General features: G+C 40.8%; 1 protein-coding gene across 1 annotated transcript in view; it reads right to left on the bottom strand.

The window, feature by feature from the left end:
• Positions 1–534: 534 nt before the first annotated feature.
• sdha (succinate dehydrogenase complex, subunit A, flavoprotein (Fp)) overlaps positions 535–12154 on the bottom strand; it is a 21911-nt gene continuing 10291 nt past the window's right edge. Inside the window, exons 9-15 of the mRNA XM_077525895.1 lie at positions 9204–9399; positions 8964–9135; positions 8459–8577; positions 8260–8371; positions 6466–6596; positions 6266–6379; positions 535–1408 (exon numbers count right to left, since the gene is read on the bottom strand). Of these exons, the coding sequence (XP_077382021.1) occupies positions 1322–1408; positions 6266–6379; positions 6466–6596; positions 8260–8371; positions 8459–8577; positions 8964–9135; positions 9204–9399 (931 nt within the window). The 3' untranslated portion in view covers positions 535–1321. The remainder of the gene's footprint in view (positions 1409–6265; positions 6380–6465; positions 6597–8259; positions 8372–8458; positions 8578–8963; positions 9136–9203; positions 9400–12154) is intronic.

The raw sequence follows: 12154 nt of genomic DNA, 5'->3' as shown, positions 1-12154 counted from the left end.
GTGAATAATGTCTGAGACGACACTTATCTGTGCTCTCTACATTCCGGGCCAACAGCTGAAAATCTAGCGACTGCAACGTCATGGTCAATTGCAAACGTACCAAAAAGGCCCCGAGTTTCCGCGGAGGCAACTGCTGCTTAGATGTGAAAATTAATAAGTATCAGAGCTATAGAACCCTTAAAAGATAAAAGATAACTATGACGAGAAGTTGACAGTACTCGGGTACATAAATGTACTTGAGTAACCTTTTGAAGAAATTGTACACAGAGTGGCTTGAAAAGGTATTCACACCCCTTGAGTTGTTTTTTTTTTTCCTTCGTTTTTTTTTGTTTTTTTTCTTCAATATTTCGGCAAGGTACTACCAGTCCACATTTTAGGTGAAAGTTGCACACGAAATAGTACACAATCATGAAGTGAAACAAAGTGTATAATCCTTATTTCAAATTTGTTTTACAACAAAAAAACTGAAAAGTAATTTGTGCAAAAGTGTTCGTACATAGATTACTTCAGGTTATTGAAAGGTACCCTTATTCCTTTGCAGTCTACCCTTTATTCGACAACATATTAAACCAAACATGACGGGGAGTGGGTGGAATAGGAAGACAAAACAGGCAAATTAACACTTCAATTGATTGTGTTAAGTGACAACACCCAACCGACCTTACCTTACACTTACAAACTGTCTGACTCAAATATGATCAATTACATATTAATTTTAATTCATAACTCAAATTTAAACAATAAAACACAACCATACCCTCAATCCCAAGGCACCAATTTGTAGCTGGCAAAAGATAAAAACCAGTACATCACCAGTTTTAATTTCTTCATGTTCCATTTTGTCATAGATGTACGTATGCATTACATATTAAGCATGATGAAGTTTATATTGCATTACTACTATTTGCAAGCATACCAATAGATCACAAATGTATGCTAACCAAGGCAACAGTGAGTAAACGGACTATATTTTACTTCTAAACCTGTATTGTGTAATATATAGTGTTTATTTTACATTTGGGTCATATTTACACGCTTAAAACTTCCCTGTGGCCTTACAGCAAAATAATATTGTTCAAACTGAAGCTAATCTGTAATATAAAATGCATTTAAAGCAATGCAAATCTAGGAAATGAGAACACAACACCATCACAAAAGCAAAGCTGGAGTGATGAAACTTGTTCACATGACATACAAAGCTAAACATGCACGTAATCCAAAGAATAGTTCGCCTCAACATTTTCAGCATTGCAGGATCAATTTCTCCATAAACAGTTGGTGACTGAACAATTCCAGGGTATTGTCATGGTTGGAGGTGCTCTTAGTAAGATCGGATGGCGGGAGGGACATGGGCGCAGTCCTGTTCGTCCAGTGAGTGGTCAATGACGGGACGGTACTCCAAGGTCACCTGGGATTAGGCAAAAAATTATGCTAATTGTTATATTATTTAATAATAATATATAAACAAACAAAAAAATTGAGCTGTTCTGAGACAGTCCTTGTGACAGTAAAATATTTTACAAATTTACTTTGGAGTCACTGTCATCATATGAAACTACAGTATGCAAATTGAGACGACTATACATCAGCCAAATATGGTCACGCTGTACTTCCCCTAAAAACAGTCTGACCAAATCCTGTGTAGCGCAACCAACTGAAAAAGTTGGTAGCACCAGTGCAAAAGTGAGTGTAGAGTGCTGCCCCAGAGGACTTTGTAAAAATGTAAAAATGCTCTACCCAGAGCATGGGGAAGAAAGAAAGAGGAGGGAAGAAATCAAAGAGAAGGAAAAAGTGGAGAGCTTCAGTTGTTGTTCCTTTTGTTTGTCCAATAAAAATTAGGTGCAACACAGCAAAGTACTCTTTGTTTTAACTGCTTGTCTTCCCATTTCATTTACCCTCCCCAATCCCAACACGGGCTGCAAAACAATCTTCCCATATTAATTTACTTGCAGACTCTCACAGACCACTATCTTATCATAGACTTCTCTGTCAGACTTGTGTATATTTGAAGCTTCAAATATAAAGAAACCCAAAAGACAATTTGTTTTCCAGACCGTTTTATTGATCTTACCTAATTACTGATAATTCCACAACATAAGCTATTGAAATGGTTGATCTCACCGAGGGCAACAAGTTGGCTTAGTCTGCTTGTCTTCAAACAAGCTCTTTGCGGGGTTGTGCATCAGCAAGAGGCTTCTTTTTGGGACGACTGCTATGCAGACGAGCAGAGGTGGGAATTGACTCAAGATTGACGGAAGGTCCGTCAATGTAATCATCAATAAGTGGGTCACTGACATGACGGAAACTGACAAGAGACCCACTTCTGTAATGTCTCTCAAATACATTGATAACAGAGACCGGCTGGTTACCTCAACTAATTTATTATAACTATTTTCTCAAATCTATTTGACCACATGAAAAAAAATCTAGATATTTTACATTAAGCCTACAAACATGGGATTCGCTCTTACATTGGAAGTCCTGTGTCGAATTAAGAGGCTTAGAATTCACGAACAGGGTTTTTCCTGTGTACAAAATTCAGAGGCGGCCACCTCCACCTAATTTACTCCCCATCTCCAGCCTGAGCCACTGAAATCGCTCAACACAGTGCTTCAGCTGTGTTGATTGAACTCGGCAGGAACGCATTTTAACTGCAGTCGCAGAGGTGCGCCATTATGGAGGCGCCATAACAACAGCAGTGTTTATTTATTTATTTATTATTTAATTTAACTTTAATCACTGACTTTAATGTACTGACGAAGAAACAGATCATGGAGCAACCGTTGGGCACGCATTTCCTGGTTGCGAGGTAGAGGTCGCGCGATCCAGCCATCGCCTAAGTCATAAAAACACAGTATGTAAAATAAACATAATAATGTTTTACAACAACGCTGAACTACATTTACAATTTTATATGTACCAGTGGATGGATTTGTAATGATTGCCGTTAAAAAATGGCAAAAAAAATAATAATAATTGCAACTTATATGCATTCATATCATTTCTAATTTCTAGTCCCTGATCGTAAAATGGCTGCAGGAAGGCGACCCATAATGCCGTCGGTTACCTTAAAATAAGTTGGTATTGGCACCGATATGATCATACCCATCATAGTCAGGGTGATTGGTGATACCACCAATTTGAGCCAGGAATAACCACAAAGAAAGTTTAAATATCTGTCAATGCAATTACCCCCACCCCGAAAATCATTCAGTCCTAATGCTGGCAGGTGAGGCTTTTTCTGAGTGAAACCTGTCAAGTTAAACGGCTGGATGGTCTTTTTGTCCACGTGCTGCAGCTCAGTTTCAGGGTGAAACCTAAGCAATTAGCAGTCTACAGCCCTGAAACAACCCCGGAGTGGCCCAGTCTCTGATCCAGCTCACCTGAATTGAATTGCATTCAAAAGATGCAAGGGCATCTCGGTTCGCAAGATTTCAGAAATCCCTACAGTGTGTCATACCATGAATGCAACACTCCCCGTAGCCTAGCAACAGTCTACCCAAATTGCAGAGTGTTGTTTTGAAGCATTGCTAGTGTTGACTTGTACTGATAAAACACGACGTTTGATGTCTTTTCAGACTCTTATTCCCTAGAGTGCTCAAACACCTGCTTGCCATCCGCCATTACCAAACCAACTGCCACAGCGCATGCCTAACCCCGGGTTTACACCGGTTGCGGTTGCGGTGCGGTGCGGTGCGTCTTGACTGCGTGCTCCGGACGTGTCAATTTTTTGGCCAATCCACACCGGCTCCGCACAGCTGCGGTCCGGCAGCTCCGTCGCCGACCACTTCCCAACGTGTCTCGCGGGACCGCGCGCGATCATGTGGCATTAAAAACAACAACAAACACACAGAAAGTCTGTGCTCAACAGAGAAGCAGAAAGAGAGGTGGACTTTTATTATTTTGTGGCTTTCTACGTCCAATATAAACCTCTCCTCGTCCATGTTCGCTGGTGTCTAAACCGTGAATGAGCACCTCGCACGTTAACTCCAAGCCCGTCCAAGCCCACATCATGTTTTGCTAGCATGCTTGCGAAATAGGAGCTGGCGAGTGTTTTATCTTGAAAGGTAACCGGAAATTTATTTCGAAACTGCGTCGGTCTTCCTGTCCCGCTCGATGTGTTTTGTGCTAGCTTGCCATTTGCCGGAGGCCTACCGCTGCGTCGTCCGGCAAAAATAGAAAATAGGTCTATCCTTGCGGAAGGTCTGCGGCACGCCGCAGCTGAGACGCAGTCGACACGCAACGCACCCGCAAGCGGTGTAAACTGCACCATTCGAATGAATGGAATCTAATTGCTTGCGTCGCCGGAACGCACCGCAACCGCAACTGGTGTAAACCCGGGGTAACTTTTCCCCATGTTCGACAATAGGGGGAGCTGTAACACTATTAATACAATACAGCATTTCAAAGCGGAACGCAAAGTTAACACTTTCAACTTTGAAATGTAAAATTGACAATGGAAACTCTCGATTTAACCTTCAAAATTTGCAGGGTTGAAATTCTACCTACAGACATGTTTGAAAGTGAAACACTGTTGAATGAACTCAATGTTATGCCACAGCAGTCCACGGATAGAACTGATACTGCACAATTGTGCTTATTTGTCCGTGTTCTTGATGGCGTATGACTACGAGAGGAACTGCTTGTCTTAATGACGTGAGGACAGACAACTGGCGAGGTATTCTTTGAGAAGATTTCAATATTTCTCTGTTTGGTTATGGCGCGTGTGCATGCTTGTGACAGATGAGACTCCACCATCGCAGGTAACTTAAGTGGACTGGCAGCCCATCACACAGTGTTGTTTGCAAAATTTAAAAGGGATACTTGACTCATCATTGATCCAATTTCAGTAGTAAAATGTTCATATTTTGTCTATAATTAATGTGGTAACGTCATTTTTCATGTACAATTAATACCTTTAAAAAGTCATTTTTGTACTTGCTGTCGACTGATGATGACATCACCTGTGCTGAGGAAGTAGGTAACGACCAATCATGGCTCAGTTTACACCAAACCCAGAAATCAGGTGAGCCATGGTTGGCAGTTACCTACTTCCTCAGCACAGGTGAGATCAGTCGATAAAAAGTAGAAAAATTACTTTTTAAAAAGGTATTCATTGTACATGAAAAATAATGAAGTCATCAAATTCATTCTGGACAAAATATTAACTTTTCACTGCTGAAAATTGTACAATGAGTCAAGTATCCCTTTAACGGGAGCTTAAATACACTTTGTAACGTTCCAAGTTCCGACAGAACCAGAATCAAATATTTTTTGTGTTTAATTAGAGCTGTCAAACGATTAATTCTTTAAATCAGATTAATCACATCTTAGCATTTTGATTAATCATGCTTAATTTAATTTAATTTTTTTTTACATTTTTAATTTTTCCCCAGCCAAATTTGAAGCACCTGCGTTAATGTATGTGTTAATTATTTCTACACTTAATGTTAGAAACACGACAAAACAAACATGACATAAAACATTAACAGCAATAAAAAAAAATCATGTGCGCGAATAAGTAAAAACTGCATTGACCGTTAGTGTACGAGGAATTTTATGGGGCCCCCTAGCAGGGCTGGATTGGAACAAAAAACTGGCCCAAGCATTTTGACTGGCCCAGCCAAACTCCTGCCTAACATGTAGGTCTGCCACTGATGTTTACTGTTGATGTTTAGCTATATGAATAAAGATGACTTGACTTGCTCCATACAATCTGTGCTACCTTTAACGAAACCATCTGCTGTCAAGCTGAAGGATCATCAAAGTTAATAGTGTGATTAATCTGCGTTAATACATGATTAATATATTTTTTGGGGGGGATTAATCAACACTTTAACTTTGAAAGCATTAGTTTTTATGCACTTTGAGGTATGCCTTGGTGAGATGTGGCCAAAATTACTATTTACAGATTTTTCTTTATTGTTGTATTAAATTGATTAGATTATTTAACTGAAAAAAAAAAAAAAAAAAAAAAAAAAAACACCTCTGGTTCTAGTCAATAACGGCTTTGTTATTGTGATGCATGCTGATTTTGATAAGCTTTTGCCAGGTTTCCAAATTTAAAACGGAGATGAATAAAAACTTAAGAAGTGAATACTTTTCATCCATATTTGTTTGAAATGTGTCATTATCGGCTGTTTACTGGGCGCCTAATGTACCTGCCTGGCTACATTTGGCCCAACTGAATTAGTAACTGAATCACCCTGATGACATGTTAGTGCAGCACTCATGCACACACGCGCAAAGGTGAAGTGTACAGTACCTTGCCAGTTTTGGGGTTAACATAGGACATGGTGTGTTTCCTCCAGTGCTGCTCAAAGGGCTTCTTCTCTTGACCCTGCAAGGGCTTTGAGTAATCATACTCATCAATGCGATCCTGTGATCCAAGAGACTTGATGTCAGAGGAGTCATGAAGACAGATGTTTATTTTCTTCTTTTTTGGATCTCATCTGTAGCACAGACCTTAAAGTCCTCTCTGGCATGAGCTCCTCGACTCTCCTTTCTCTGCTCAGCGGAGTGAATGGTCTGGATGGCGTTCAGCATCAGATTTTGCAGCTCCAGTGTTTCCACCAGGTCCGTGTTCCACACAATGCCTGATGAGGAAAAAAAAAAGTCAGTGTGGAAATTGGAAACAACAATGACATTTTGTTCAGCTTCAAACTACAGAAGCAAGATGGTGATAGCACTGAACATGTCACAGAGAAAATAAATTCTCTACCTCAGACTCGAAAAAGTGCATTTTCATATTTCAAGTGGCATAAAGCGCAGATCGCTATTCAGTAAACTATTGGTCAGCGCTCGCATATCTGGTGAACCGGCGCTGCAACTCACAGGCACAGAGTTTCTCAAGCGCTTCAATTCTTGGCTTTGTGGAGGCTTGTGCACCGGTATCCAGCTGTGATTACATTCAACTATCGCCACGTGGCTCTTAACTCTTTTCCTGCCGTTAACGTTAATTGATGTTAACGGAAATCCCAACGAGTACCGCCATTAACGTTAATTGACGTCAACTTTTTTTTTTTTTCCGTCCCCCTCAATGGGCAGCGCAACCTCATCTTGAGCAGCTCTGGTTTCATGAATGAGCTGGGGGGGGGGGGGTACAAAAAAAAAAAAAAAACTAGCTATGGCCAGCAGATGGCAGAATTGTATCTCTTTTCAATGGTATCCCGTGGATCACATGACATGACAAGATGGCACATCTTGGGAAATATAACGTTTAAGGATGATCAAGTGTTTATCCCATTAAATATCATTCACAGAGTGTCACTAAACAAAAAATATTAGTATCAAAGTCACTGTTGTGCAGAAAAGAGCTTCTTTTCTTATTTTTTTGTCTTGGTGCCACTCAAACTACCTATTTTCAAATGTTGATTACTAAAGAGCGGAATAAGGTAGAAGCATACTTTATTTTTCTAATGAGAGAATGGAATCAAATATTTCATATGGTATCTACCATGTTTATGTAGTCCTAGCACACAATATTCATTTGCCTTGAAAGATGAGTGAAAATGCTCGAAATTGGCTGGCACTCTGGGGGTTGTCTTTTTAGATAATGTATTGCAGTAAAAGAGTTAATCCACCTGCCTGGAAAATGGTATTGGTGTCATTTGCTTTTTATAGATGTATAGTCTGGGAATCGTTCCAAATTATTAAGCGAAGGTCACACAGCATAATTTTCAAGTTAGCAACTGTTATAAAATAATTGGAATGTTTTTAAACAAACCTATACTATCTTTCATGTTTCTTGGATGGAATGCGACAGACAAATTCCTTCTCTGCTTTTATATACTTGGACAATAAATCTGATTCTGATAAGTCTTTGTTTCCGCCAAAAAAACAAAAGTAGTTTTCAAATGAACTGTTCCAAATTATTATGCACACAATTGTTTCAAGTGGCTCCTAGGTTGTGGAATACTCTCCCTGACTGCCTAAGGTCTTCACAGCCTACTGACGTTTTCAAATGGGAGCACTTTGAGAATTGGTGAAATATAAAGTGCATTACAAATAAAACCTACTATTATTATTATTCATTAGGAGGTTTGTACTGCTGAAAAAACAACAACAAAAAACTACTATAATTAAAAACATCACAACACAGTTGAGGTCAGGGGAGGATGTGGGCCACACAATGAGTTTCTCCCCTTTTATGCTCATGAGCAGTCAATGATGCAGACTGTAGAAGCATTCCTTATAGCATGAGCTATTGGATGTATTTATTACCAGCAGTCATCATAACTCATTCTAAGTGAAATCTACCTCTGTCAAATGTCTTGATATCTTCCATGGTCTGGTAAATGGCATCCAATATGTCACATCCCTCCTTCAGAACAGAACCGGTACGGAACACAGCAGCATGAGCCTGCATGGCCTGGGCGAACAACAGGAAAAGGAATTCAATGTACATAGCATCACATGTCTTTGAATGCATGTTTGTGTACATTCCATGTAAGCATACTTTCTGCATGTTGAGCCTTATTTCAGAGGTGCGCAAGCTTCCGTTGGCAAACCTCATCTTATCCAGGTTGGCCACAGACTCTTCTCCGGCATTGGACTTAAGAGGGGAAAGCGCCTCTCCTGAAAGGGAATAAACAGCCACCATCATGTTAGCACAAGGTTAATTAAAAACAACTGAACTTATTTATACTTGTTAAGTACGTAAAAAACAAAAAACTAAACAAAAACAAAAACAAAAAAACAACAAACCAAATGTTTCTGGTTGCTACAAAATTGCTAATTTTGCTACTTTGGCGCTTAAAGCCCTGAGAAAAATAAAAAAAATTAGAATGCTAATTGATGGTGCTTTTTTTTTGTATTGCATGGCCACAGTTTCTAAGCAAACTAGTTGATTGGGCTCCGTTCGCAACCTCAAAACGCATGTTAGCAGCATTGTAAATTGAGGAAAGACAAACTTGTGTCTTACTCATCTGCCATTTTAACTGAACTCCCCACTTCCTCCTCACCAGGTTTGTGCTCCTCAGCAATGGTGAGGGCGCAGGCTCTGCCAAACACCACCAGGTCCAAAAGAGAGTTGGCGCCCAGTCGATTGGCACCATGAACACTTGCACAGCCAGCCTCTCCACAGGCGTACAGTCCACGAACCACCTTATCCTCGCCATTAGTGTGAGTGATCACCTGATGGCAGGTAAAGATCCCCAATGGCCAAAGCTGCAGAAGAGTGGTGCGGGAAAGGTGCGACTTACCTGGCCCTTGTAGTTTGTAGGTATTCCTCCCATGTTATAGTGGACGGTTGGCAGAACAGGGATGGGCTCCTTCGTGACATCCACTCCGGCAAAGATCATCGCCGTCTCTGAGATGCCGGGCAGCCTCGTGGCGAGCTGCTGAGGAGGCAGGTGGTGCAGCTGCAGGTATACGTGGTCCTTATCTGGACCCACACCCCTGAAGAACCACACCCACGCAACATAGTTTAGTGTTCTCCCGCTATATCACTGCCCATTTTTTGCATCCCTCCTACATTGGATATTTTTAATGCTTGTTACCAATATTTCTGACATAGGAACACCTCTGTGTTCTTTACTTGCTCTCTCCCGAGCAAAACAAAACAATTGCGAACAATAATATCATCAGTGAAAAGGAGCCAAAATGCCACACTGTGCAGCCTTTGGATGTCAGAGGAGAAGAAAGAAAGCGAGGTCAGCCTCCATACTTTTAATAAACAATGTAAACTCAACTCAGTGCTTCTCAATTATTTTCTGTCATGCCCCCCCAGTATTAATTAAACTATAAACATTTTTTGACTGACCATGTCAAACCATATGATACAGAAAAATAAAATTACATAAAATCAATAAATAATAATGCATTCAAACTGATCACCAACAGCACTCAGGAGCACAATATTAAAAAAAAAAAAAAAAACTAACTTGCAAAGCAAAAATATATAAAATAATTTGTGCAGATTTTTTTTTTGTGTGCAAAGCACACATGCTCAGTGCAAACAAAACCCCTACACCACCGAGCGAATGCTACCTGCGCACACTCTGCCAATAATGAGAGCGCAACTGCCCCCTAATGTAGTGGACGTGCAATTGCACTTTATTCTAGGACAGTTAAAAAAATAAAAAATGCAAATAAAAATAAATAAATAAAAAAGCACCAGTCCAGGGTGCCCCCAGCCTTCTGCCCAGAGCCAGCTGAGATAGGCGCCAGCACCCCCCGCGACCCTTGTGAGGAATAAGCGGTCAAGAAAATGGATGGATGGATGGAAATAAAAAAGCATGTTTCCCGAGGTCAAATGCGCCCCCCTTGATGGTGCCTCGCACCCCCCTGGGGGGGCCTGCCCCACTATTTGAGAAGCACTGACTCAACTCAACATGGAACAGAAATCGGTCTTGCAGTATAGAATAAGATAAGTAAAACAAGAACAAAATAAGCATTGCAAGTATACAAGTAAATAAAATTTACATCAATAAATTAATAACAAGAAGTAGGTAGGTAAGTGAGTGAATAAATAAAACAAACAAACAAACCCCAAATTCCTACCACAAAATACAGCAGAGCCAAAGAGTCCAAAGAGCCAAAACAATGCTAAATCTCATGATGCGCCATAAACCGAAGTTAAAGGGATTACGCCACATTTTTAAGCCCTACACCGTATTTTAAGCCCTTCCAACAGTAAACCATAGGCATATAATGATTAAATCTTACCTTTGACACCATGGCGATGTAATTATTTATGAAATATTAGGTGTTTTGCTGGTTAATTTTCTAACGTGGAAGTAAAACACCCGGTTCAGTAGAAACTCCGCCTCTCCCCGTGTGATTGCCATGCCACCGGCGAGCCGACTGCAGTCTGCTGTTGGAGCTCTACGTTTGAGCACTCCTCTGAATGGCCACGCAACTTGCCGCAAGCCAATTCTTCAATAAACATTTGAAACAAAACGGCTCCTCGCCACAACAAATCGTGAAGGAGGAGGGGAGGAGAGGGAAGAAGAGGAAAGGAGGAGGGGGAAAAAAACAAAACAAAACAAAAAAACTCAGCTGGTCTCGAACCGGGGACTTGCTGCTTACAGAGCGAGCATGAGAACCACTATACTATTCGTTGAGTTAGGCTCAGTGGTGCAAAAGATTTACTTGCAGTTTACACAAGTGTCAGCCAGAACCTTTGTGGGATTTTAAGACAGCCAATTGTCATTGCACTTTGGGATTGCAAATGTGAAGGTTAATTGATTGCTTTGAATTCATTTGGACAGAATTTTTACTGATAAAGGCTACTTTTGTCACTATCCCATGGAAGTCTCAGAGAAAGTGGGCATGCGTTTGGACCGCAGAGGCGGTGCAGAGGTGGGTCCACACCTTATGACATCAAAAAGTGCCAACAGCTCATTTTCTCAATTTGGGAGAGGCTGGTGCTTGGAGAGCAGAATAACCTATAATTTCTCATATAGGGGCAAATGGAGTAAAACACGACTTCGGTCATGTTTTTGGTGAGGAATTAGCATCTTAACACGGCTAAAACTTCAAAAAGTTGATTTTTCATGTTGCGGTCCCTTTAAGAACACAGTTAGAGGAAGGATGTGGTTGGGAGAGTCCCCCTCCCCCATGTTGTGCTCTCGTTATTTTAGCCCAGATGCATTCAAGGACTTTTAGCGCCCTAAGCTCATGAGAGAGCTCACTGGTCGCTAAAAACAATGTTTAAAACCAAATGTATTGCTACTTCCTCACAAGGAACATAAAAGCCCACAAGTGATGATTGAAAACCGTGTTAAAATAAATAAATAAATAAAATAAATAAATAAAACACCCCCACACAGACCATTTGCAGCGGAGTAAACGAGCGGTTAACAATGCTAGTCAAGCAGCCTGACATAAAAGGTGACAGGCTGTAAATTGTGAACAGTGAGTTTGACTGCGCAAGTGCGCAGACAGGAGGAGGTCCGGGTCTCTGTCACCTCTCCCCATGATAACATCATCGCTGTACTTCTCAGACAGGGCACTCAGCAGTGACAGCTCCAAAGCTGGAAATTAGAGGCTGGGAGTGTCAACTCTCCCACCTGCAGCAAAGCGCTGTAGGCATTCTGCATTATAAGCCCGGGTTCATGCCGCATAAAAGTGTGGTGCCGTCGTACCCTTGGCAAAATAGAGTGCATTTTACAATCTAGTAGTCTATCAATCAGGCAGCTACAGTTGGATA

Source organism: Festucalex cinctus, chromosome 7 (genome assembly GCF_051991245.1).
Source record: "Festucalex cinctus isolate MCC-2025b chromosome 7, RoL_Fcin_1.0, whole genome shotgun sequence".
Lineage (NCBI taxonomy): Eukaryota > Metazoa > Chordata > Actinopteri > Syngnathiformes > Syngnathidae > Festucalex > Festucalex cinctus.
The sequence above is the reverse complement of the archived record's forward strand: the minus strand, read 5'-3'. Positions and strand labels throughout refer to the sequence as shown.